We start from the raw sequence: 26,297 nt of genomic DNA on the forward strand, positions 1-26,297 counted from the left end.
TGGCCCGCTCGTTGGTGTGGCCCGCTCACCGGTGAAATACGTTATAACCTGCTTGGTATTATTCGGGCACAGCTGGAGCCTCCTTATATCTCATAGCTCGGTCAAAGGTGTTTCTGCCCGAGTTCTTATCCGAGCTCAAAGATGTCACCGGATGAAGAGCGTACTATCTCCTGAGCTAAGCCAGAAACATACCATTATACTTGCGCATCATCTCCTACCTACTTGCGTCCAATTAAAACAAGGCTACCTTTCACAATTACTAGTAGATACCCCGCACTATGAATGCCGCATAGAAGTACCCAACCTAAAGGTTATATTGCGTTTCTGCATATTCACCTTTCCTTGCTTCTTTAGAATATATTGATTGATCGGTTGACAGCAGAGTAAAACATCTCACTACCCTTAGCCTCAAGAACGGTCTCGCTCAAGGTTAAATAGTATGCCTCAACGTCGTATCGACGCATACTTCTCCTACACATCGATACCAGGAACTCCATCGGGGACATCATTTTTAGATCTTCCATATTCACTCCGCCGCTACATCTATATTCTATCGGGGTTGGTTCGCTTCTGTCCCATTAGTTTCAACCGATCGGAGCTTGATGGTCCGAAATGCGAACACCCATATAGAGAAGAAGGATGCTTCTATAAGAATCGGCGGTTCCAAGGCAGGTACATACTTGGATCAGATGAAGATTTCATCAATAGATGTTCCTGCCCACCATTACCTATTCAGTTGCTCTATGTCTCGCCGACCATATCAGATGAAGTATCATCTATTTTGTATTCGGAGAACAAGTTCACGATCAGTCGGAGCGGTTCTTGGGGCTTACGCCCATTACGGAGGCTCAGTAGACATGCAATCCACTCGTTACAATCCCTTACTATTATCCTGAATAATTGCTCATGCGTCTTTCAATATGGACGGACTACCTTCCCGCTCATGTTTGCATGTCATCCGTTTTGTCGGAGTTATGGTCTCCATGATAAATCACTGGGTAGTGTGGCTCGACAAGACCGGGCAGTCCTGCAGGAATGGCAGACCATCCTTCAAACCCTAGCAGACAATATTCAACCTCGATTACTTCGTCTAAGCTTTATTTGTGATACTAGGGACCTTCAAACTGCGAGAGGCATTGTTGAATCTCTAGGATGTCTCCCCTTACTTCGTGATTGTTCAATTCGTCTCGGCCAGAACCCAGACTGGTCGACTTACTCTCTAGCCCGATCCATAAGCCTCCAGTTAACAGGCAAAACACCCCAGAGTTTCGGCTCCCGCATGACACCACACCTGCCTGATGAAGTCTTGGAACATATACTGTCCTTTACCGAACTTGTGGCTCCATTTCAGCTGGAATGGTGTCCTGATCGGGGCTTGTCTCCCTTTGACTGCTGCAAGACATGCAATGATTCCCTTGAAGGCTGCTGCTGCTCCTTCTACCATGCAGCCTACGCAACTGGGTGTACCTGTTGGAGATTGCCGCTTTCCATTTTCCTAGTCAATAAAAGGATGAATAGGATTGCCACTTCAATATTTTACTCCAAAAACACTTTTTTCATTGCTACTCTCCACCGCAGTTGTGTTATCTGGTCCCTAGAAAAACCACTTTTGGTCCCGACTATAACCACGGAATTCTTTAACAGTCTTCCGTCTCATGCATTTCCACACCTCCGCTCTATCACCGTAGGCTTCCTTGACTCTTGGCCCCATTTTGCCCTCACCCCCCAAGCCATGATGGGCTGGAAACAAGGCATTGATATAATGACCAAAAAGCTTGACCTCCTGAAGCTTACACTATCACTTGAGATTGAAGTACCCAGATATCTAGGAGATGGGTGGCTTCAGGCATGTCATTCAATAGTACATCCCTTAGTTCATCTGGGCAGGATCAAGGGGCTATTTATCTACCTCTCTGGTCTAGGAAAACGATATTATGAGAACGAAGGAAAACAATATGAGACCACGCTAGAAAAGACTGTTCTTGGGGATAAATATGATGCCGTGCCACAGGAGAAATATGATGCGAAGCTTCCGCTATGGTATGATGGCTACAGCCGGGAAGGCCCGGTTTACCAAGCTGATGGGCGGGAATTCTGGGCTCCACCTGAGGATGGCGACTCAGATTATTACTATGACTATTATGGGAATGCTCTATAAATCATGGAGCTCTAGTTCATACGTTTCTGCTCAACTAGAATTGTTTGTAGTTTAATATTTCTCGTGCCTTGTGGATACATTCCTCAGAATACCTCTTTGTGGGGCAATTTAATAGCCAGCCTACCAGCCATCCAGCGTTTAGTTCCCCGATGACAACTCCTAGGGCAAGGGGTACGTTGAAAATTGGACTTATTCACAGAGCAGTGAGACCATAGGGCTTGGTAAATCGTTTGACACCGTTAGAAAAAAGAGCAGGCTTCCGTAATCAAAACATTGCATATACAATATCGCCAAGAACACGGTAGCTATCTACCTTCATTGATATAGTTGGCAATGCTTTATGGCAGTCAGATTGAAGTTTACTCTTAATGGGCACATGTCAGTTACCATATCAAGAAACCTAGAGAAGGCGGTACTTTTGACGACAAGTTAACGTCGGATTTCTAGAAGGGGCTGAACTCAGACCGTACGTGACGGCGCACACGACTCCAAAACGTACTTTGGAAAGGTTTATATGGTCTAGAAAAACCTGATTCGGCTTTGTACATCATCAAGGTGATAGTGAATGCAGCTTGTGTTGTGCGTGATTCGCTCTACCGTGCCCTGGCTTGAGATTTCCATATTTCCGGGCCATTTGCGCGGGTCAATGTCGTTTAACTAATTGTTAATTTTGTCCCGTTAGGTGTATCAGGCTGATATTAGACTGGCATGCACACAGTATTCTGCAGTTTAAAAAAGTTGACAAATCTATTATCCTGTATTAAAGTAGACATCCTCTCCCACCACTGCGAGCGCGCCGGAGCCCTATATCTGGTTGGAAATGGCCAGCCATAGTGTGTGGCATCCTCCTTCCATGGTCCCAGTATCAGTTCTCATTCGAAATTCCTATAGGCGTGAGACAGTTTGGTAATGTTCGGCAGGTATATGATAAACTCGGATCGGTTCCAGTGCCTACGGCGAAGGATCTTCAGAAGGATCGGGTTTCATCCTAATTAGTCAAATAGGTTTCACCTTGGCATGTTGTTATTGAATCCATTGATAGTGTTTTTGTTTCCATTCCAGAATTACTCCGTAATATCTCCGGCCATGAATATTCTACGTTGTATGTACGTTGAGATCCAACAATTCTGAACTAGGGGATTAGGAACACTCGAAGCGAGGCCAGAAATTAACCATATAGCCTATTCGGCAAAATTTGTGCCTATCATTTCTCCACATGGCTTGACATTCTACGGCGATTCTTCACTGACATCATGGTCTAGCTAGTGTTAATTTATGCCAGAGATATTAATGCCCTAGGGCCAAGACACTACGGGCCATCCGATCCTTCCACGTGCAGGAAACACACCCTGAAGAATAGCAGTCTAAGGTCTTAGTATGAATTACTACTGCATTAGGCGCATACTCGTCACCAACGGCAGTTCTGCTACCGTCGAACTAGATCAATATTTTCGGAGTGCCCCTTTTCTTCTTCTTCCGAGCGACGATCCCCGACATGCAAGTACATAAGACCAGGCCCAGCGACGATCACTCCCCTTTTTCTTCACTTGTGACTTGACACTTTTCCTCACAGGCAAGCATAAAATAAATCAAAGAAAAAATAGGGAAGAAGATGCGCTCTATCGCATACCTCGCCAGCGGTCTTCCGGTCGCTTTGGCAGCCACCTCCGGCCAATTTGATGTTCTCTCCTTCAACGTAGCCGGTCTGCCGGCGATCCTCAACGGCAACGAAGTGCCCGGCGATAAAGCCAACAACTCCGAAGCGATTGGTGCCAAGTTCGCCGAATACGGTTATGATGTGATTCATGTACAAGAGGACTTCAACTACCACGCCTACATATACAAGACCGACAACCATCCTTATCGCACCGCCACTTCTGGAGGGGCGGCTATCGGGTCCGGATTGAACACACTTGCCAACTATCCCTGGGTGGACTTCGAGCGCGTCAAGTGGGAAACATGCTCCGACGCTTCTGGTGCCGATTGTTTGACCCCCAAGGGATTTACCACGATGCGCATGCGCTTCGACGAGGGTGTTTATGTTGATTTCTACAATATGCATACGGATGCTGGGTATGGACTTCCCACCTCGAAAAAAAAATAACATATCCAGATACTAATGTGTCGTAGTTCTGAGACCGACGACGTCAAAGCCCGCAGTGCCAATCTCCAGCAGGTGGCCGATTATATTGGAAACAATTCCGCGGGCAATGCGGTTCTGGTCTTCGGCGATACTAATGCGCGATACACTTCTTCTGGCGAGAATATCCGCGTGTTCGGAACTGAGCAGAACATGACGAACCCTTGGGTAGAGCTTATCTTGAATGGTGTCGAGCCTACAGAGGGAACTGATCCCTGGATGTGCGACAACCCGACGACGAACAACACCTGTGAGACGGTTGATAAGATCTTGTAAGTGACCGTTCAGCTTAATGTGTTGTTGAGATATAGCTAATATGTAAAATAGCTATCGGGGAAGCCGTTCGATCGAGTTGAGTGCGACCTTCTGGAGCTATGTTGGCACCAAGTTCGAACTTGATGGACATATTCTCTCCGATCATAACCCCATCACCTCCAACTTTACATGGACTTTGTCTGACTCAGTGCGCCAGAGTGATCTTTTCGGTGGACCTCACGGGTATGTATTATTCTCGGCACCTTGACTTTTGCACCGAGCTAAGTATCACAGAAACTGGTTCAACGATCTCTCCTCCGTCCCCTCATCTTCAACGGGACAGAATAAACCAAGCAAGATCACCCTTCGGGGCGAAAACCGCGTGGACAGTGTCGGCTTAGCTTTGACTTCGGGCCAGAACTACACCCACGGAGGAACAGGCGGTACTGCTTCCGAGCTTACCCTGGCGGAAGACGAATACTGGACTCAGGCCAAACTCTGCCAGGATAAATACGACAATCATACTCGCATCTTCTACCTGCTAGCAACGACTAGCGCTGGCAATACTGTCAGTACCGGGAAAACAACGAGCGACTGCAAGGAGTTTACTGCGCCGGATTCGTGGCAGATTGTTGGGTTCTATGGACGGGATGGGGATGAGGTGGATGAGTTGGGTTTTATTTATGCGCCGCAGTGAGGAAGGCTGGTGCTATGGAGGGAATTATCATTCCTTGTATATAATGTGACACCTTTAGTATTCTATGAGGTTGTGCGGGTTATGTAGAAAGGTCCTATAAGTACATAACGTTTGAGTGAATCGATTGCACGGCCTAGATTGATTAAATGGGCTTGGATTGATAATGTAAAGATGAAGCAAAAAATGATGTTTTAGGCGTCTCTATAGGGTAATTTATAGGGTTATTCTCAGGTTGACATGATGCCACTTATAAATTCTCGACCAATCAGAACTCAGACACTGAAAGTCAGCCTTCTCTATTGCTTACTTCGCTACGCTCCGTTGAGCAATTACGCACCAAAATATATGAGATTAATGATATGAGGACAGAGAACTTTGAGAAGTTCACTTGGGAAGTGTAGGGTTAAAGAATTGAGGAGTGCACTTTTGGAGTCAGAGGCGTCGCTTTGAGGAGTGAGTAGATGGAACAGACTGGAACAGAACATCGTGTTACGTGAATTTCCAGCGCATTGAGAGCCAGAATGATGAATAACCTATGGGATATGTCCTGTCCAGCTTCTCAGAAGGACAGGAGAATTACTGTCCTACACAAAACTATCCTCCTACCAGCATATTGCACAGCATTCATAGCTCCCTAGCCATTGACTTTATCTTCCTCGTACTAGCTTCCTGTTCTTCTTTGCCCCTAGCACCCAGAACTTGGTCAGAAAATCTCCTCTTTATTTGCCCTAGCTCATATTTATTCCTCCACCCCAATCCATGCAATTGTTGCACATGTTTTGGGATTTTAGCCACGTAGTTGCATTTATCAGTATCACCTGTATGTCCGAGGAACGCTTTATATAGACATAGGAAGAAAGGACGAGGAGGAGGAGGAGGGAGAGGAAGACGACGGAGAAGAATAAAGAAGGATACAAAGTAGGTATACTAAATATCTAGTTTATTAGATGAGGTGTTGGAATAAGTTGAATGGCATAGCTCCCAAAAAAAGATATGTGACTTGCCTATAACACAGCAATGAGCTATATCGTATAGGTCTCGCATTACTTGGCTCGGGACTTTTCAATCCTCATACAAACGTTTATGTGAATGATGAGAATTGCTGACAAAATCCTATATGATTGAGATAGGATTAAATGCATGCAACTATTCAATGGCGTACTGTGGTCGATGAAGAGAAAGAAAAAAAAAAAAAAAAGAAAAAAAGAAAAAAAAAGAACGAATGAGCTTTGAACATTCAAATGTGAGAAATTCATTCAGAGACATACTACAGGTCCATTCTTGTCCTCTCAGTTGCTAAATCATCAATGCTAGCTTATTCTCGAAACTACGTGACCGCTTGATACATCCCCTAATGCAGCAAAAAGCCACAGTGACCTATTAATAGACCCCCAGGGTAGCCACCACAAGATAAATATATCTATTAGTAAAACCGTTAGAAAAGAAGGATCTTGAAAATAAGACTTATCACTGTTGTGCTATTCATGCCAGCATACCCCTCTCAGTTAGAAAGCCAACATTGACAGTTCTTCTAAGCTTGCCCTATAATAGGCCCGACGTACCAGTTAATGCAGTGACAAATATCTTCTTACTTTGCTACAAACCCTTCTCATTGTACCTTAAATTACGTATAACAAGGCGAATAATGGGCAATCGGGCAACAGGACACGAATCAATGATACAAACCTCAAGACATGCTTTGTACTCATAAGTTTTATGGAGAACCATGTTCAAGAATAAGTGATACAGTGATGTAAGGAAATCATGTAAAGTCGCAATTGATGAATGCGCTGTATAATCACACATGGGCCATCAAGCTATATTTCGTAATTTGAGGGACAGGTCATGGCAATCGGTACTCACTGCGACTATCTCTACACTGTTTTCATTGCTTCTCACTGACGGCTCAGTCTGAGCTTTATAATATTATGACTATCCAAATCTCCCGTATGTCCATTCTCAACTCACGCTTTAACTGGCTTGATTCAGAGACATGTCTGTCAGTCAATATTCCTTCCAAAGCGGAAGTCATCCGAGTGTTCCGCTCCCACTCAGGAAATCAACGAAAGGGACTAAGATGTAGAAATCAATACTGACGATCAGTATCAGCTCAATGCTCACCGACCCGAGAAAGGTCAGCTTCTTGCAAGTCGCCCACGCTGTTAATATGTCTGCGCTGTACTAGTAGGATCCAAGTACAAGCGCTTTTCCAGATCAGGCTCTCGACTGGAATTTAATAGAAACTCGGATTGTTCGGGATGCCGAAAAGTCAGTGTTGGACCCATAGAAATATATTAGTCGAGATAATTATATCATTCAATACAATGTTGTTCTGTGTGCTTGGTGATTGTGATTTTTGTTGAATGTTATGAGTGATTATTTATCCCAGAGCAATACTAGTTTGTTTCTAGCACGCTCAAAAAATCTCCGTTCGTTATGCCCGCGCTCTCAATGCATCCTATTATTATTAGCTGCCTGAAACAGTATCAGCTTAGAAATGATTATCAGATCTCAGACCATGTATGTCACAATAGAGTTCGATAGCCAGGGCTCGGCAGCCAGGGTCCGGCGCCCGAATTGCGTAAGCTACGAGTCTTTGCTGCCTGCATGCAGAAAACATATGACAGATGCAAAGCCAGCCAATCCTTTACCTTCACTACATATTTCTAGTTCATCATCTTCAATTAACAAGACTGGTGGCGTAGCGGAAGCTGTATTCCGAAAAGTCCGTTAAAGTTTTCTTAGGGTTATGTGTAGCAGTCTGAAACTCGGTGAAGATCCCGTGTCCAGTAAAGAGGGAAGGAATTTGCTCCGTCTAAAATAGGGCAAGCCACCAGAAGGTTAAGAGCCGACTGGCTTGGTCCCTTCATTTATCGTACGCGGCTCTTCAGATACACGAGCTCCACAGGACCCACTGTTTTAAGCTCATCTTTACCCCTTTTACTCATTCCACAGCAAACACGGGCCATGTTCCAGGTTTCCAGAACCACAGTGCACATTCTGACCATTACCGTTGAAGAAGAGTCTCGGGGTGTTTCGGATTTTGTCCCCTTTTTACCGTTTTGGTTCCTTAAACGCTGGAGAGCTTCGAATGGATCCTGTTCTAAACTTTTATTCTCTTAGAGATCAGATCATACGAAATGGACCCAATGGGCACTAGAAGATCATTTCCTATTCATCCACGGAGCTCTATAGCTCTTTACTGTCTATATGAGTATTGATATCTGAATGATAGGCTATATAAGCCATGGGACACCCCATGAATAACTCTTCATACCAAACACAAACCCTGCCAACTACCAACTTCACACATTCATTTCAATCATTTATTCTTTCGCTCCTTCTATCCACCCAACTATTCACAATGAAGCTTTCTCTGAACCTTCTGCTCCTTCCTATGGCCCTCGGTGCCGCCATCGGTATCCGTGACGAGGGTCGCCGCGGCAACTACACTGTCCAGGGCTTGGGCGAGCGCAAGCAGGCCATCGTCAGCGCCGGCGGTAACACTATGGACCTGGCCATTGCCATGCTGGAGAAGTAGGTTCTATTTTGTGGAATTTGGAATAAGGCATCAGGTTTTATACTGACCGGTAAACTTTAAAGCGACAATATGGACCCCAGCACCTACCCCTACGGTAAGTCCATATCCAGCTAGATTGGTCTCAGTGAGCCAGATATTCTAACAGAACACAGGTGACGGCAAGACTGGCGATGCCACCAACTTCGGTATCTTCAAGCAGAATTGGATGATGCTGCGCACTTCCGCCACCGAGTTCCTTGGCCAGAAGGTTGAGGATGTCAAGAATGGCGAGGTCCTGAAGTAAGACACTCTGCTTTGCGGTTCTCTGTAACAAAATCTAATACATCTGCAGCACCAAGCTCGAGAAGGATATCAAGGCCCGTCACGACGGCGAGAAGAAGTACGGCTTCGATGTCTGGTACGCTGGTCACCGCAACGGCGCGTCCGGTCTCCAGAACCCCAACACTCAGGATATCACCAGTATGTTTTCTGAAAGATTTATATCTTTGTTCTTGTGCTGACTAGACGAATAGACTACAAGAGTGCCGTCAAGTGGATCAAGTCTCAGATTGAGAGCGACAAGAAGTACCAGAGCGACGACACCCGTTTCTGGGTTGATGTCGTTGCCATCTAAGCTGCTCCTCGAGATGGTGGCTGTTCGCTAGGGAGAGAAGACATGTGGCGGTTGTGTATTCGGCAGACTTCATTCTTTTTCCTATATTTAGACTCCGGGACTGGTTCCCTGTCGCTCCTTCAAATTTACTTTCAATAGACCGTGCTATATTACCTAGTCTTCCAATAATTGTCTATTTGCACTGCGTCCTTTAGTATGAGTCTGAACCAACTACTAATAAGTCATTTTGGCTGAATAGATACATGCTGACATTGTTATACCTATAGTACATATACATTAAGTATCATCTAAAACAAACACATCCCACATCTAAAACAGAAGAAACATAAACTGTTTCAATAGCACCAGCCTGGGGTTTCATCCTTACTCATTTTCTCATCATTTCTCTAAGCGTAAGGATATTGAAAGGCTTCAACGTCCCATGCCGTTCATACATATTCGTCCTATCCTGCTCATACAACGTAGCACAGGTAGTTTTTTTTTCACTCTTCCACCCCGGAATGTGTTCGTGTTAGTCATGTATTAAATGTAATGATTTCTCTTTTGCTGGTTATTCGGTGTCATTTATGAAAGACAACGTATTAACGGAATAGCAGGAGGACCATGATGTATGACTTGATACTCTTTCCAAAAGCACAGACCAAGTTATACGATCACGGTTTAGGCAATCGCCAGAAGGCACCTCCAGCAATTCCATGTCTGCCTTGACCTCTTTCCCTGCTTCTGTCACCCCCACCTGGAGATGAAGTGGGAGTTAATGGGGGCGAAGGCGCCCGAAACGAAGGCGCAGTGTCACTCTCACTGCATGTTTCTGGCACCTCTCTCAGATAATCTTTAGCTGGAGCAATAGCATGCGGGTAGGACACCTCATCAGAGAAGTCCGGTGATTGTGCTAGCCATCTATTTATAGTAGCCGCTTTACAAGCCACCGGATAGCTATTATTCTCTGAACAAACAGTCACAGAGTCATCGTCGGAGTCAATCAGAGTCACCTCATCGCTATCCGGATCAGGAAAAAGCTCTGGGAACATGAGGTGCAAACGCCGCTCGATTCGATCCAATCGCCTCGATAGTTCTTCGGCGGTTGGTCTGTACCCGTCAGTAAATGATCGCTTTTACGCTTACAGTGTCAGAAGTAAAATAAGATGCACAGACTTATCACTCTCCTGCCCTTCACGTTCCGTTACTACCGTTGGTAGTAGACATTGGCCCCTGGCAGGCTTCCAGTGACGCACGCCAGCGGTCTTCTTACGACAGATTCGTCCATTCAATAGACATGACTTGGAAAGAGATCTGTCGTCAAACTACCAGGCTGTTTAGCCGCCCTTCTGGCAAGATGTAACACCGCTTGTACAGAACAAGGGTTATCTTACCTTAAACTTCTTCCACCGGCAGTCACTATCTAACTCAGCAATTCCGTCAAAGCGAGCAGATACAAAATACAAGTTATCCCAGACCTACCAAGTCTTTAACATAGATCTACCCCGTATCTGCCGTTTCTTGACAGGCCTATCCGATTCGTTGTCACTATGGGAATCACCTGCAGGGCGCTTAGCACCTGTTTGGCGGTAGGCAGTTGTTGTATCGCTCAGACGTCGTGCCATTGTAATTTAAAAAAAAAAAAAAAAAAAAAAGGTTGTATATTGTTTGTATCCTAACATATTTCACTCAAGTATGTCAGTTGAGACTCTTCGCTCATTTGTACTATCGGCAGACGGTCCATAAGCGTGGCGTAGCGTGTCTTCCGGGAATCTCCAGATCGTTCCGCCACTCGGCACGATTAGTCAATTTCGGGATTATCGGAATTGATGCCTTCGAGAGTTTATGATTATATAGTAATAGTAAGCTTATCCTACTGTCGGATATATCGGATACTATGGATTCGAAATCGTGGAAGTGTGTGTTAATTCTTTTTACAAGCTTGACTGTTATGCCGAGGTGCCGTTAACCAGGCACGGAATTACCGGAACTAGGGGACGGAAACGCCGGAGTGATTTTAATGGACCGTAAGTTTCGGTGATATCTGCCTAGATATTATCTCATAATATATTCCAGGGTCTTGGAGATGTTGGAACTATTATATGGGTTTGTAGCATTCATCTATATTGTTTTTGTTCGCAAGAACTTGCTTAAGCACAAATGTCATTGACGCTTTGTTTGACTTGGTGCTATGAAGTACGTCGAGTTGTTACCATGAAATTGTAGTTCTTAACAAAACGAGACTATATCATATTCAATTCATTCAACTAGTAAGTATCATCGAGACTATTACATTATTACTAGACAGGAATATACAGGAAATCATAAACAAACACGGAACATAAATCACAAAGCACTAATGGAAATACGCTTGGCTCCCGCATTGCCATTCAACAATGCCGATCCACTGGTCTGTCTCAAATGGTTGTGATGCGTTTCCAGATCCTCGACATCCAAACTGAACCGACGGGGTCGCTCCCACATACCCACATTCTCATCAGCACCAGTGGTCGCTTCGAGCTGCTCCGACGAGAGACCAAACTTGGTGGCGATCTGCTGCACTCGTTCTTGTGCGGCCGCTGGATCAATGGCACCCTGACCCTCCTTGGTAAGGCGGGCTTGCGCATGCTGAAGCAGCTCCAGATGCTGTGTAACGGCCTCAATGGCACCTTCCTGGTGGTCGGTTTCACTGTTGAGAAGCTCGGCAAGTGCAGTTTCGTGCAACGCTGCTGCTGCCAGGTGGTTACCCGAGGCTGTGTACAGTCCGGACAGCAACTTGGTCATTTCCAGAGTGACGGGGTCACAGTTACCCCAGACCTGACGGAGGTTGTAGCAGATGTCTTTACCAAGCTGTGTGGCTGACGAAACGCGACCACGGCAGAAACGTGTTTCGACCAGTCGGCGCCCAATCCAGACAACAGCTGGGAGTGACCAGGTCTTTTGGACAATACGCGAGGTCCAGAGTTCGGTGAGAATGGCCTGCTTTGTTAGCATATCACTTGCTCTATATTTTTTACGGAAGTACATACCTCCAAATCCTCAAACATTTCATGTTCACCCAACACAGTGACAAGGTCATTTAGCTCTGCGAAAGGAAGTTCGGTGAACTCAAGTGGGAGCTCCTTGGTCTTGGTCATGATTTCTTGTAGCAGCATCTGAGACTCCATTGACATATTCTTTGCGGTTGTCTCTTCGGTACACTTCTTGGCCTGGTACCCGTTCAAGAACATGCAAAGCTTGATAGCAGTGAAGATGCTTTCCGGAGTACGCAATCCATCGGTTAGATGCACGAAGGAGTGGAACACCCCAGTCACATCTGCTGCGTCCTGGAATTGCGAACGATCGCAAAGGTTCTTCACCATACCCATGGTTGACGTGACTATGTTGATGTTATAGTCGTCCCGAAGTGATTCCCGCCTGCAAAGAGCGTAGAATTGCTGCACCGCATCCTTCTTCCGGAGCGGCTGTGCAACAGACAGGGTGTTGCAGAAGTAATCGTACAGCTTGTCCTGGGTGTCCTGAGCAGAGTTGTAGCGCTTCTGGTTCGTTTGAAGCGTGTAGAGTTTCTCGCCAGCTGCCAGTGTAGGCATGAGATCATGGCTGGATAGACTTCGCTGGAAGGCACTGTAGACCTGGCCCTCGCGAGACAGCTCGTCAAGGATCTGCTTCGACGAGCGTTGTTTACCAAAGACCTCTTCAAATGCAGCGACAAAGACGGCAGGACGATACTCATTGAGTGATTGGCGTTGAGCGGCAGGTGTCTCGTTGATCACACGCTGGTGCAGGTCGTCAATCAGTCGATTGCCCTCGTCAATGTAGCCAAGCTCCAGGTAAATCTCGGCTAGTCTATGAGCACGGTCAACCAATGCTTCATGGTTAGCAGTAACGTGCACCACTTCATCAACATGCTCATCAAGCAAAGCTGCGCCCTTACGACGCGACTCGGGGGACTCTTGGATAGCATGCATCCGAGCAATCTCTCGCAGCCACGAGAGTGTGGCCGGGGCGGAGAGCCCCTGCTGCTGCTTGGCCAACGCTAGCTCCTCGGCATACAGGGAACGTGCGGGTTCCGAAGTGTCCTTCTGGCGGAGATACAGCTGCGCCATTTGGTGCTTAATACTAATTGGGAGGGGCTCGGACATATCAGGCAGAGCACGCGAGCTTTCCAAGGGTGACACCCAGTCATGAGTATTCAAAACTTGATGGTAGTTGTTAATCGCCTCCCCGGCATGCTGATCGCTATCTGCGCAGAGGGCAGCAAGTGTAAGGGTTGCATCGCGTGTTCGTGCGTCCGTGGGGCCATACAGCTTGCGACATAGCTGCTGGTGCTGAGATGCGACCTGGTACCGCTCTGCATGGCTTCCTTGTGCAGCCTTATTGTTCAGAAGTTCCATATAGCCAGTGTAAGTCTTAGGTAGTAGTCCCTCGAGCAGCGCACGGTCATAGCCATCCTTTTCATCAAATCGGACAAGGGTAGGCCACAGATGGCGGTAGACCTCGAGCGCTGAATCCCACTGTTTGTTCTGCACGTAGATGTTGACCAGGGCCACTGCAGCCTTGACACCAGAAGAGCTAACTTTGCCATCGCGGATGCAGGCTTCGTAAATATGACGATAGCTGCTTTCAGCTTCAGCTCGTTTATCCAGGCGCAAGGCCAAATCGCCTTCATAGTATCGAGTATCGATTGTGTGTTTGTCGTGGTCGCCCAGTCGAGATCCAAAGAACTCGCTGACCTGATGAAGGAGAACCAAGGCTTTTTCAAACTGGAAAGTAGTCTCGTAGAACTCAACCACGGTCTTCACCACAGCGGTGACTGAGGGAACTGCCACCTGATCTGCCGTGATAGAAGCCTTGAATGCATTGCCGTATACCACAGAAGCAGTCTTAATGTCAAGGCGGCGGAACAGACAATATGCATGATCCAGGGCCAAGTTAGCCAGAATCGGAGCCTCACTAGAAGCGAACTTGGCCTTCGACTGTGGATCTTCCACTGTGGGCCATGCATGCTTCAGTACTGCCCATGCTGTGTCACTTCCATCACGCCACTCCTCATCACGAATATGCTGTGTGGTGAGTTGGTGACATAGTGTTAAGAGTGGCAAGGTTCGTTTCTCAGCTCCCGCAGAGGCAATAGAATCGATCCAACCTGGAAGGAGCTTACTCTCTTCGGGGGATAAAGCTCCCATGCTCTCCACATTGCCCTGGGCCGGGAGTGATCCCCTGGCCAGTGACTCTGCCAGGGTAACAGCCTCTGGTGAGTACTGTTGGCCACTAGCTTGGTAATATTTCCAGATCTGCAGCGACAACGCGCGTTCCATATCATCCAAGCCCATTTCGCGTGCTTCGACGCGCAACTCCTCCGCCCGTGAGGCCATTTCCGGGGATCTGACACCGCCCTCAGCCTCTAAGTCTGCTGACAGTTGGCGGAGAATGGTAGTTGCTTCATCAGGTCGACCTTGACGGCGCAGGAACTGTGAGTAGTAGAAAGCGACCTTTGTCTTCTGATCCCAGGCGGGGCTTGTTTCGACATTGCGCGCTGAAAGACCTGACCAGAGTCGGGTCAAAACAGCTTCGGCCTTGGCAGGCTGCCTGCTGTCTTCGTACATTTGAGCCAATTGCAGCGAGTAGGCAACACGACGTGGATCGGTAGCATCCATAGAACGCATCATGGTCTCATACTTGTTCCGTGCAATTTCTAGTGCCATCTCATCGGGAGGCGCTATGTTGAAATGTTGAGTGAGGAAGTCAGCAGCCTGCATTGCTTCAGACGAGTGGGAACCATATGTCATGACCGTCTGTCGGTAGAACTGCTTTGAGACGTCGTATGCAGCATCTTCTTGGTTGTTATCTCTGTAAGATTTAACCAGGCGATCGAGATATTGCAGGCGCTGGGCAAAGCTGATATCGGATGAATCCCAGCCAGACAGTGCCATATCACGTAGCGCGTCAGTCTTGAAGCCGGCTACTTGGTCTGCCTTACCACGGCCCTCAGGGGTGGCTACAAGGAGTTGCTCCAATTCGCGGGTGATGGGGTCCGATGAACCAAGCTGGGAACGGCTACGCATCCAGGCCTCATACAGATGATCATTCGCCCAGGAAGCCTTCGCCATGTCTGCTGCACGTGCACTGAGGATCAAACTCTGCAGCAAGGCGGGCGAATCGCCGCCCAGCACACTGCGGCGTACTGTAACAGCCAAACGATACAGTTCTACAATGCTGGATCGAGAAAACTGAGACTCGCGGTTGGTCAACTCCAGCTGAGCAAACAGGACTGAGTCTGGAATGGCCTGACGGAAGGGCTTCGGAAAGTTGAGCTCCTCACGTTTGGAGCTAGCAATTGGAGATGCTAACATATGGGAGAGCCAGTAGCGAGCCGTGTACTCAAGCAAAGTATATGCGTCTAGATAACGGTCACGAGCAGTGACGCGAAGCTTGTCCCAAGAAACCGCAGTCTCATCAGTAATCGACTTGCGAACCCAAGCCAACGAGCGAATCAATAGATCATAGTGGGCTTCAGATAGCGAGAAGGGCACCTCCTGGCCCATCAGTGCCCGAGCCTGTATGTGATCACGAATCAAGTGATGCTTGAAGGTAACAAAGCCGTCGCGGACGGAGATCAATCGAGATAGAGGCTGGAAAACTTCGCGTTCAGTATTCGATGGGCGAGATGTAATTTTCAGGGTCTTCAAATCCACTGCCAGTAGTTGCTCTATCTCCTGAATGCGTAAGGGACGCTCCGCAGCCAGGAGCCAGGCAAGGAGACTCTGGGTTCCTACACGGTTGAGGTCAATGCCGCGTATAAGTCGATCAATCAAGTCACCTAAGGTATGCGGGGAGGCCTTTACTGCAGATTGCATTTCGTTAAAAGTTGATACGCTTCGGATAGCCTCAATGGTGAGCTGAGCCCACACAAAACATCCCTGCGCTCGAGGAACAATAGCCGCTGCCAATGTATCTCGTTGTGGTGCATCAAGACCAGCAAATGCAGCATCGGAAGTCATCATGTCAACTAAAGTTGCATGAAGGTCATTCTGTGTCAAGGAGATGTTCATGGAAATATGTTGAGTCGTGGTTGTCTCCCTCATAGGCATCTGTGCAGCTGCGAGCGGTCGACTGAAGACGATAAGCTTTGACGGTGTATTGCGCTCGGAGACAGCGTCTTGAAGGCGTTGCAAGAACGGGCCGACGGTGACTTCCGAGTGTTTGAGCTGGTCAACGCCATCTACTACTAGCATAAAATGCATGTTTGACTGTAACGCTAAGCGAATAGCGGTCCATAGCTGTTCCTCCACTTGCGGGTCTGGTGCTCCAGTCATAGCAAGCTCAAGAGCATTCATAACGCTGGAGAGAATAGACTCATGGGTCTTTCGACTAGTGACACAGCGATCGAGAATCTGAGTTAGAAGACCCTTAAGGATGCTCAACGGCAATGTGGTAATGGGTACATCTGATCTGATTGAAATAGGAATGACGTTCCAGATATCGAATTCGGAGGATACCTGCAACTTTTCCATTGTCCACTGGGCCAATGCACTCTTTCCTGAGCCAGGATTGCCAGTGATCAGCAGCATATTGCGTCGGCTAATTGTAAATGTGGTCAAATGTGGATCAAACCATGCAAATGAACCATCAGCCAACGAATGATTATGTCCTTCAAGTAACATATGCAGGGGGCGATCTTGTAACTCGAGGAATTGATAAATGGCAGCGAGGTCCAAGGGGGTTTGCTGATTAGGTGCCCCCGTAGCCAAAGCGACTTGTGACATCCGGCGCCAGTGAGTGGTGAATCGATTAAAGTAGCAGAAAAATGAGCGGTTCACGGCCTCGCTCATGGATTGCCAGTTTTGTGAGCGCTCTGCCTCGCGGTATTCCATGGTGACATGCATAACAAGTTGAAGCACGTGGGCGTAGATCTCTGTAACCTCTTGCTGTAGAGCTCGGTAGGTCTGAAAGTAGCTTTCCTGTTGAAGAAGCAATGAAATTCCCAGTGTCACCTTGCCATACTGTCCGAATAGACTATCCAGGACGTCGATATGCTCAATGCCCAGCTACAATGGTCAGTCACTCTTGCAACAGGTAGAGTCAGGCTTCTCCATTTATGACTCACCTCAAGTTGTAACACAATAGCGCCCCAGATCATCTTGGCTGCCTCGTCTGCTCCGTCCATAAAGCCGGCCACGGAGTCTCTCAATGAGCCTACCGCAAAGGCTAAGCGAGAAGCTCGGCGTAGAGCACCATCTAACCTACTGCCATCTGGTGGCATGCGTCGTAGCCTCTCTGAAGCAATGGCATCGAAAAATACATCGACGGTGGGAGATTTTGTCAGAATCTCATTTGGGGACATCCCTAACCGCGTGGGACACTCCTTGGAGACATATTCAAGTGTCTCCCGGAGGAGTGGCTGCGAGTTAGAGTCCCCATTGGCAGCAGTATTCTCCGTCACGTATGAAGAAGACATGCTGTCCAATTGGTTTACTCAATGATGAAGTACATTAATTAGACATTCAGTACATACACATGTACAGTTGAGAGATGGTTTTCATGAATATGATATCGTCCGCAACAAGTCCTTGTTAAGGGCAGGCACTTTTGGTCTCCGGTACCTCATGCAATCCTGACATCATGAGAGAGACTTCCCAAGAATTTATTCCAAGGCTCATCATCGATTCCCGATTTCGATAAGGACCGTGGTTCACTGAAGTTAATTGAGCAAAAGATCAATACTGATTGTCGGATATTCGAAGGAAGAGCAAGGGCTCAAGGAGAAACACAAGTAATTGGCGTAGTCGTGGTGTCATAAGAAATCATCGTACCCATTTGTCACTTGTGAATGTTTGGTTCGATGCGTCATGGCCAATGTTTTGAGGGTTTGTAGTCATTTGATGTCGATGACATCACAGGCCTCGGGTTAGCCGTCGGAACATGTGAGATCTGGCTTAGAAGAATTCAGCAAAGTATTGGGATTGGCTGCGGTAATACATAAAGTTTGTTCATAATGCTTTAATGAATTCGTGCCGATTTCTGTTGGAACATAGTATCGTGTCCAGCACTGGAGAATGATTGATACATCAGCAATCCATTGCCACTAGGACTAAAAGTAGTATAAGATCGAATTAGGGTTACCATACCGGATGCCGGCTACATGTATCATTGGTCAGTGGACTATTTGATGTTAGAAATAAGCCAATCACTAGATATTGCCAAGGCGGTAGGTATAAATCGTTCACAAATACGACACCCTTCTATAGTTTTGCGCTCAATGCATTTCGAATTCCTTTGTGGACCATCAACGACAACGTCAAATGAAACGGTCATTGTGAGTTACTTAACTCTGGATAACAAGGGGAGTCTGGCATAGCTGGAGCTTAAGATGTCGCATAATTAGCGAGACCCACCAGTATTGGTCCTTATTTATTAATTGCGCTTGCCTTGGATGCTTTGAGATTACCTAGATGATTCTTATAATACTGCTCAATCGAACCTCTCGGAGGGGGCGGAAATAATAGTCTGCACCCTGGTCGTGGCATTTGTTTCTTATAGCTAAATATTGGCTTAATTGTAAGTTCCACAGGGAAAATGTATACCCAAAGAACTTTGATAAGTGAGACAAAGTTCTTACAAACAGCCACTTACTCTATGGCTATGTCAGGAGACAGAATACCAGGGAACTAAGCAAAGCTCAATATCTAGGTGGACAGCCTACCACCTTTTATCTGGCTAATGAATTAATAGCATATCAGCGTTATCCTTGAAGAATGGTGTGAGTGATCGGTTCTCTTAATGGAAAGGTGATAACAAAACTTACAACTACATAGCACGGTGATTCATATTGCTCGCTCTATCGTATCGAAGGAAGTCAGGTATCGATATAGATGACATTCAGAGTACGTTCAATACTACACGAATGGACGAGGGCGCTAGTCGCCTGGAAGGACATGGCAAAATGTGCGTGCATCGAATGAATCAAATTCTACCAATTCAATCATAGAACTGACGCCATAGAATTCTTGACTCACCAGTAGGGTCGCTAAGCACTTTTCTCTAGGCGGGCTAGGACAGATAAAGAAGAGCTCTTGGATCAAATAGGCCTCCAGCGAAAAGACAGCCGCGCTGGTGGTTGTGTGCGATGTATGGCGAAACGTTCCTTCTCGATCGCCCCGGTGCCTTCAACAAGAGAACCTTCGCTAAGATTTTGACATGGGTATCTAATATGAACTCTGGGGTAGTGCCCACGTGTAGTTGCTTAGCTGATGGAAGACCACCAATGCGTAAATATAGTCCAGCGGTATGGGTGGAGACGTTGAGGGAATCCTCCCTTTGGTGAGTAGCAGTGTAAGTACCAATGTAAACCCTATGTCAACCTCTTCGTTGTTTCCCGCTAAATTCAAGTAGGCTAAACAATTTCTCTCTCAGCAGGCAGTGGTCTCAATGGAAAGCTTCCTGGATCTTGTATATCCAGTGAGGGAACGCAATCTCGCATAAGCCAAGCTTTGAACCAAGACGATACATTCAAACCATCACCAGGGCAATATCTCATCATTGTATCAATATGGCCCCCAATGTCCCAAGAGTGTTTAAAGAACAAGCACACGCTACGAGCATCAATCCAGACACATCACGACCAAAGACCAATCTAGACCTTTACGATTCAAAATTTACACTTTCCATCTAGCTATACTCAATTACTATTCGAAGTTTCGGAAATGATTTCCTATCGGCCCTCACCTGATCATGAATGAGTAAACAAAAGGAACTAGAGTCCGACAACAATGTCCGTCCAAAGTATAGCTTTTCCTTACAGTTGTAACCAAGGTTGCTAAGCATACTCAACTGTAGGTGTGTTCTTGAGTAAATACATACACTAGTCCAATTCGTGGTTATGTACAAGATCAAGGATATGAGACAATTGTTCACTTTCAGAGTGCTTGTATGACAGAGATGCTGGAAAAAACCCAATAAGCGAATCATAATAAACCGATCGACAGGGTCCCATATAATATCGGACTCTGTCTAGCGGACAACCGAAAGATGAGCCGAAGGAACACCGAGGGCGCCGCTAATACTAGCATGGCGATATGAGCCTAACACAAAGGATCTCATAAATGAAGGAATTGATTGGAACAACGAAATGGTGGCGTACGGTAACCACACGGTTTGCCATACCGGAAAGCGCTTACTGATGCGGCGATATTACCCAGCAGTTATACTTGAACAGTGGTAGCTTATATCATATCCACGGGAAGTATGGCCGTCTATGAATCGCTAGGTTCGTAAGAAACCGTTGTCGTCAACCAGGTAGTTTCTATCGCTATTCATAATCTTCCAAGCTGCTCGATACATAAAGTGTCCGAGTAATCGAACAAGCGACTTTCATCAAACCGAATCACAAAACAACGCTTTCATAAGTATGCAGCTGCGGCATCGGTATGCAAAGTCTTTCATTGCCAGCCTAACGGGAGGCTCTGACGTGGTATATACACGAAGGTACTAATACCAGCGCCTATATAGTATCCACTCCGATTATTATGACCCCTTAGACTACCCTCAAACCCTCGATGAAGCGAAGGAGCGCCTCCGCATACAGGCAGAACACACCGCCCAGTATGCTAGTGCTGTGGCAGAAGACTTCCAGTGGAAAGCCGAGCAGGAGATGTCCTTTTTATCGGACGAGGAGATCAATAACGAAATAGACAGAATAAGTCAAGAAGCAAAAGAGGATATCGATAGACATATAGGAGAAACCACCGAATGGCTGAAGGCTTTCACGAGGAAAGCCGCTAGGAGAGATGTGGGAGAAGAGCAAGAGAGGCTGTTGGTGAGGAGCGTCTCGAAAAGACATGCAGGAGAGGAAAATGGGAGGTCATTGATACATTGTGCCAAGGAGACTTTTCATACCGCGTTCAAAGCTATCACTGACTGTTTCCGCTGTATCTTTGAAAAGATTCGACAGGGATGGTTGAAGTTTAAAGAGGGGGTACGATGGGTGGTTAAGGAAGTTAAAGAATTGATGAGGCGTGCTGTCTCCGATATAAGGCAGCTCTTCCAGGTGGATGTACACCTGGGTTATACTTTGTGGTGCCAGTCAGACATTCTGGGTTCTTAGTTTAGAATAAGCTTCCTGTTCGAGGGTAATGCGGTGGAGATGATGGGGCTATACACCTTTGTGGTGTTGAGTTTCATTCGGACTGCTGAGATTTGCACAAGAATTTAATTTATCTTATTGTTATTGTTATTGTTTTCATTTTTTTGAATCAACGTTTCTTCGACCATAAACAACCCATGATAATGGAATTGATTAATCACGATCTAGATGAAAACATGCCTAGAAATCAAATCATTTCAATATAAATACTTGAAGTACCAGATAGACACAAAGATCCCCATCATTTATAAGTACTTCTTCCCCATATAAGCTTCTATCCCAATGGACATACTTCCCGCCACCCAATGTAGAGATACACCAGCTGCAATTTAAAATGAAAATTGAAGAATGGAACACAATGTAACGGCAAGAACTGGCCCCTCCATTATGGAGTACAAGTGAGACATTCATTATACTTTCACCAACACCCTAAATTAGTGCCTTCCGTGCACAAAAGCTACCCATACATCGTGCGATAGGCTAATGATGCGAATATCAGAGTCTGTCGATCACTTTCCTTCATTGCATTCCGGTAAATATGACGGATTCGTGGGCGTGTAATGAACATGGGAGGTAATGTCCACAAAGGAGCCGCATTCTTTTGTCCTTTGCGTTGAAAGTTCAAAGACAACGTGGAAGCCTCGGCGTGGGGCGTTACCCACTTGATATCGATCGAGATTTCAAGCGACCCCATTCGTCGGCTTTTCTTTGTTGAGATCACTTTCATCTTGTTCTTTTTTTTTTTTTTTTTTTCCCGATAGTGTTAACATTTATAGGACGCGCCACTCTAGGCTTCCATATAAGCTACTAAATCCACGGCAGCGGCAGTTTATGCACACTAAAAATGGATGCTGTCTGCCAAGTAATCACGCAATCATACATATCAATTTCATATCAAGCAGGACGCTGATCAATTGGGAACTACTAGTAGCAACTTTATGCGTAAATCCAGCGCCAAGCTGCTAGTTCCATCCAAAAAATGCTTAGCATGCAATCGTGTTAGTATAAATTCCAGCCGAAAAGATGCAGCACACGCCTCCATGTGAATAATTTTTAACAAGAAGCTTTCAGCATATACAGTCGACATCCAGATAAAGACAAAATTTGCGGCATATATCGTGACGAGCTACAAACAACGAAACCAGAAAGGGGTATTTTATATACAAAAACTACCAGAAGTACGGATTTCCATAGACATCCGCATAACACTGCAGTGAATCGGGGCAGCTGAAGAAAGTGATGAGTTAGCCTAATGTTACCACCACAACGATTTCCATATACTTACTACACCGGATCCTTCCCGAAAATGATATGCCACGAATACTCCATCACTCGCGAGGTGACATCGTCCGGCAAGTCATTGGTCAAAACCCAATTATAATACTGCATATATTCTTCGAAAGAACGCTTCAAGACCTGGTCGCGTGATACCGCGAATTGCGAGCAGCACGGTGCACCAATGACTTCGGGAACTTCGGTGTTGTTGAACAGCTCTTTCCAGGCCTGCGCGTAGACCGCCTCAGTCGTTTGTCCGGGGCGCGGAGGGTTCCGTAAGGGTCTGAGCTCTTCAGGGCAGCCAGGTGTTTCCTGGCATCGGAGATTGGCGTAGCCACTTTGCTGAATAAAGTCGGCTTGAAGGTTGCGGATTGCCACGACGTTGCTGTACTCCATGTTATCGGTGTGCCAAGAAGCCGGCCAGCCGTCTTTGTGGCTGTGGATGAACACGATGAGCGACGGGAGGTCGTGGTAATGTTCGATGATGTACTGGAGGTACGCCAGGCTTTCGCGTCCCTTATTGATCGGGGTATGCCGCGTAGCGCTCAAATCATCAACCGTGTAGATCACATTCCGCCATCTGACATGTCAGAAAACCGCTTCCACAAATGCGACGAGACGACTCACTCATTTAAATCATTAGCGACCCATGACGTATCCTCCCAAGACATCTTGGCCATCACAAGCGCTCGGTCGTTGGGGACGATGATCGGGGTGGTCTCGTAATTCTGAGGGGAGATCACATCCGATTCCATAACTGCTTTGTCTCCCGGGACACCCTGATTGCCGCTGTCGGAACCCGCGGAACTACCTCCGAAGCGCCAGAAGGACGATAGCGGCACGCGCGAATCATCCTGAACGGTGTCGAGATGGCGCTTGATCAGGAAGATGGCGAGGATCAGGAGTGCGGCCGTACCAACACGGATGGATAGTCTCATTTCATAACATTAGTTGTCGACCCAGTTGAATAATATGTATGTATGCAGATTCCCGAGGGATCAAAGGGGGGAAGGAAATCCGGCGATGTCGGTGGTAATTAAAGGGAGGAGCTGTTAAGCGGCGTGTTACATGAAAAATTAAGTCAAACACCGGTGACGAACGTAGGTCGTGCAAAGAGAGGGGGAATGAAAGGATATTAAAGAGTCCCCGGATTCTAAGCCAAAAATGAAGGGATTCGAAGGAAAAGGAAGACAATGGCGATTATGAGGCCATAGGATAGATAAAGAATGCGTCAGAAACTCGATACAAGAAACGGGAAGAAAAGAGGAAGAGAGGACAAGAGGGAAAAAAAGAAAAAGAAAAGAAGAGAAGGAAAAGAAAATACAAAATAGAAAATAGAAAAAAAAAAAAAAAAAAAGAAAAAGAAAAAGGTACGATAGGAATCATAGGATAGTAAGATACCATGACATACAATATGAAAAAAAAAAAAAAAACGAGGCAGAAAAATGTGAACCATAGGAATGGCCACGATGGCCTCCCTGAGCAGTGCGAACAGAGAAAAAAATGCTTATCACTGGAGGCGTTGACACGCGGATTGGTGGGAATGGAAGGGGCGAGACACAACTGATCTGCAGGGGCCATTCGATGCCTCTCTTGCGTACGCTTGAAACGAGTTCCATGTTCCTAGTAGATTGACTGAGATGACGAAGGATTGAATCAACCACTGCAATTGTTCTAACAAAAGCCGAGTCTTCTTGATGGAACCTCATTTAATCTTGATTTCCCTGACATTGGTTGATTAGATCTCCTTAAACACATCGAGACACATTGACTTGTTATTCAATCCTCATAATTAGGGGGTTAGTCAGCCTGCCTGCCAACCAACGATGGCTAGTAGTACGTAGCAGTAGTGGACTAAAATAACCATCCCCCAACTACCGACGCATAATCCACCCACCTCGCTTCGTAGCCAAAAGGCTTGATCGTCAACGTCGGCCAAATACAACTCCGTCGGCCTCCGGGTGTCACACATCTTGTCGCTCTCCCTCTATATATCATCTGCGCAGATACGATGTACCCTCTTCAGAACTCAATACAGGGGTACCCCGAGTCTGGTCTTTCTCCTTCGGTCAACAAAAACCGAAGATCCCGTCTTACGATAATCTAACATGGTTACGATCCACAGTCGATGGAGTCTAATCTCTAACGGCCCACCCAGCTGTTTAGTCTGACTGGTCGGTGGTCCGTGACAGTGGCTCCCGTAGCGCCATCATTTTATTCTTTCATTTTTCCATCTCGCGGTTCAAGATTCGAATATACTTCAATAACCACACCCTATATTAACCTAGATGGAAGTCGCACACGACGGAAATACACAAACCGTCCACTCAGAATGCGGTACCTTCATCGCGGAACTCCCGGGCCGATCGTCGAGCTCATAAATGTCCGAGAGAACCCCCTAAGGGACTAAGGGTCTAGGGTTGTGTCTCCATGACCCGGTGATCGACAGATGAAGTCCCTTTTACATCCAGGGTCGAGGTTGAAACTAACCACTTCGGAATATCCTCCTTGTCTGAATGAAGTAAACAATTCTCGGCGAAATCTTGTCCCGCCTGAAGATGACGACGACGCCGGGACGTGCAGTTTAGACATGAATTTTTGTTTCTATTGTAGCGGATATCGAGTTACCCACGGAGCATTTACCTGAAAATGCGGGGCTGAAACGTCGGTTTCCCTTGCCCGCTTTCTTAATTTATTTTTTCCGGCTCGCTGTGAGGCTCGGTTGTATATCGGGTTTCCCCTGGATTGTTTACTTGCATCTGCGGAGTATATGGCTCCCCTTCTTGGTCCGACCAGCCACACACCTATCACTTACGATACATTCACAATCACGTAAAGAAAAATAAAATGAAATAAAAAATAGGAAAATAGAGAACTCTCTCCAACCCCATTGTATTATTACCTACAAACCTACCGAAAAGTATCACCCAGCGTGCTCGATATTAAAAGCGGATAGATCAAGCAGGGAGACGTAAGGGGACAACTTTTCAACAGGTCAATAGAGAACTCTATATTATACTTTTTATCTCGATAACGGCGAACCGCGGAGGAATGCCGGTGGCGCTTACTTACTTTCTTCATTTCCTTTTAAGTAAATAGAAAAATAAAATAGAAGCCGTATGTCAACAGCAACCGCTACCATTCTGACTTAACCTGGGGCTAACTTGAATCTATAGCACTTTCGAGTCTCGTCAAACCTAACTCAATAAGCAGTATCTATGTAACTGCATTGTAATCACATAACGATGTAAAGCATCTTTTTGCAAAATAACCCGAAAATTAATCAACCGCAACACATCTCTAGCTCGGATGGTCAAACCACACTTCATACTCTACTTAAGGGCCAACTTTCTTATAAAAAAAAACTAAACCCAAATAGACACTAAGTAATTATAATGTTGAATACACATTGACAGCCAATACATAATGCCTCGAATTAAAGCAACCAGTCGGGAAATAAACATGTGAATATGGACCTTAGAACCATTATTTGGTGA

At 46.3% G+C, this 26,297-nt stretch overlaps 7 protein-coding genes across 7 annotated transcripts; 4 read left to right on the forward strand and 3 right to left on the reverse strand.

Annotated features, from left to right (window-relative positions):
* Positions 1–1,279: 1,279 nt before the first annotated feature.
* BDV27DRAFT_149279 (uncharacterized protein) lies at positions 1,280–2,158 on the forward strand (the record flags this gene model as incomplete). Its single annotated transcript, XM_032071023.1, has 1 exon — positions 1,280–2,158. One exon carries the CDS (start codon positions 1,280–1,282, stop codon positions 2,156–2,158), a length of 879 nt encoding a protein of 292 aa, XP_031922850.1.
* A 1,612-nt stretch (positions 2,159–3,770) lies between these two features.
* Positions 3,771–5,250, forward strand: BDV27DRAFT_168311 (endonuclease/exonuclease/phosphatase family protein; the record flags this gene model as incomplete). Its single annotated transcript, XM_032074736.1, has 4 exons — positions 3,771–4,231; positions 4,289–4,570; positions 4,626–4,796; positions 4,848–5,250. The coding sequence occupies 4 exons, from the start codon at positions 3,771–3,773 to the stop codon at positions 5,248–5,250; spliced, it is 1,317 nt and encodes a 438-aa protein (XP_031922851.1).
* Positions 5,251–8,586: 3,336 nt separating this feature from the next.
* On the forward strand, positions 8,587–9,404 carry BDV27DRAFT_168312 (glycoside hydrolase family 134 protein; the record flags this gene model as incomplete). The annotated part of the gene is made up of 5 exons (XM_032074737.1): positions 8,587–8,787; positions 8,854–8,885; positions 8,944–9,070; positions 9,123–9,250; positions 9,304–9,404. The coding sequence occupies exons 1-5, from the start codon at positions 8,615–8,617 to the stop codon at positions 9,402–9,404; spliced, it is 561 nt and encodes a 186-aa protein (XP_031922852.1). The 5' UTR covers positions 8,587–8,614.
* A 224-nt stretch (positions 9,405–9,628) lies between these two features.
* BDV27DRAFT_135582 (uncharacterized protein) lies at positions 9,629–11,025 on the reverse strand. The gene is made up of 4 exons (XM_032068574.1): positions 10,866–11,025; positions 10,778–10,802; positions 10,560–10,708; positions 9,629–10,493 (listed from the first exon to the last, which is right to left on the reverse strand). The coding sequence occupies exons 1-4, from the start codon at positions 11,006–11,008 to the stop codon at positions 10,058–10,060; spliced, it is 753 nt and encodes a 250-aa protein (XP_031922853.1). The 5' UTR covers positions 11,009–11,025; the 3' UTR covers positions 9,629–10,057.
* Positions 11,026–11,306: 281 nt separating this feature from the next.
* On the reverse strand, positions 11,307–17,875 carry BDV27DRAFT_135590 (uncharacterized protein). Its single transcript, XM_032068575.1, has 5 exons — positions 17,493–17,875; positions 12,415–17,433; positions 11,702–12,364; positions 11,460–11,653; positions 11,307–11,410 (listed from the first exon to the last, which is right to left on the reverse strand). Exons 1-3 carry the CDS (start codon positions 17,839–17,841, stop codon positions 11,730–11,732), a joined length of 6,003 nt encoding a protein of 2,000 aa, XP_031922854.1. The 5' UTR covers positions 17,842–17,875; the 3' UTR covers positions 11,307–11,410; positions 11,460–11,653; positions 11,702–11,729.
* Positions 17,876–20,790: 2,915 nt separating this feature from the next.
* Positions 20,791–21,486, forward strand: BDV27DRAFT_162311 (uncharacterized protein; the record flags this gene model as incomplete). The annotated part of the gene is made up of 2 exons (XM_032073367.1): positions 20,791–20,807; positions 20,892–21,486. 2 exons carry the CDS (start codon positions 20,791–20,793, stop codon positions 21,484–21,486), a joined length of 612 nt encoding a protein of 203 aa, XP_031922855.1.
* A 905-nt stretch (positions 21,487–22,391) lies between these two features.
* Positions 22,392–24,117, reverse strand: BDV27DRAFT_135598 (DUF3431 domain-containing protein). Its single transcript, XM_032068576.1, has 3 exons — positions 23,428–24,117; positions 22,811–23,380; positions 22,392–22,752 (listed from the first exon to the last, which is right to left on the reverse strand). The coding sequence occupies exons 1-3, from the start codon at positions 23,736–23,738 to the stop codon at positions 22,695–22,697; spliced, it is 939 nt and encodes a 312-aa protein (XP_031922856.1). The 5' UTR covers positions 23,739–24,117; the 3' UTR covers positions 22,392–22,694.
* Between the last annotated feature and the right edge of the window lie 2,180 nt (positions 24,118–26,297).

This window comes from Aspergillus caelatus (assembly GCF_009193585.1).
Source record: "Aspergillus caelatus strain CBS 763.97 unplaced genomic scaffold BDV27scaffold_245, whole genome shotgun sequence".
Lineage (NCBI taxonomy): Eukaryota > Fungi > Ascomycota > Eurotiomycetes > Eurotiales > Aspergillaceae > Aspergillus > Aspergillus caelatus.

Bases quoted from the DNA above. Each gene is read 5' to 3' on its own strand.
- BDV27DRAFT_135582 (XM_032068574.1), bottom strand. From the start codon at position 11,008: ATGGCACGACGTCTGAGCGATACAACAACTGCCTACCGCCAAACAGGT. The intron at 10,803-10,865 runs GTAGGTCTGGGA...TGAGTTAGATAG, and splicing joins AGATCTATGTTAAAGACTTG to TGACTGCCGGTGGAAGAAGT. The intron at 10,494-10,559 runs GTCTGTGCATCT...TGACGGGTACAG, and splicing joins GAAGGGCAGGAGAGTGATAA to ACCAACCGCCGAAGAACTAT.
- BDV27DRAFT_135598 (XM_032068576.1), bottom strand. From the start codon at position 23,738: ATGAGACTATCCATCCGTGTTGGTACGGCCGCACTCCTGATCCTCGCC. The intron at 23,381-23,427 runs GTGAGTCGTCTC...CTGACATGTCAG, and splicing joins GTCGCTAATGATTTAAATGA to ATGGCGGAATGTGATCTACA. The intron at 22,753-22,810 runs GTAAGTATATGG...CACTTTCTTCAG, and splicing joins TTCGGGAAGGATCCGGTGTA to CTGCCCCGATTCACTGCAGT.
- BDV27DRAFT_135590 (XM_032068575.1), bottom strand. From the start codon at position 17,841: ATGTCTTCTTCATACGTGACGGAGAATACTGCTGCCAATGGGGACTCT. The intron at 17,434-17,492 runs AGGTGAGTCATA...ACTGACCATTGT, and splicing joins CGCTATTGTGTTACAACTTG to AGCTGGGCATTGAGCATATC. The intron at 12,365-12,414 runs AGGTATGTACTT...TGCTAACAAAGC, and splicing joins TGAAATGTTTGAGGATTTGG to AGGCCATTCTCACCGAACTC.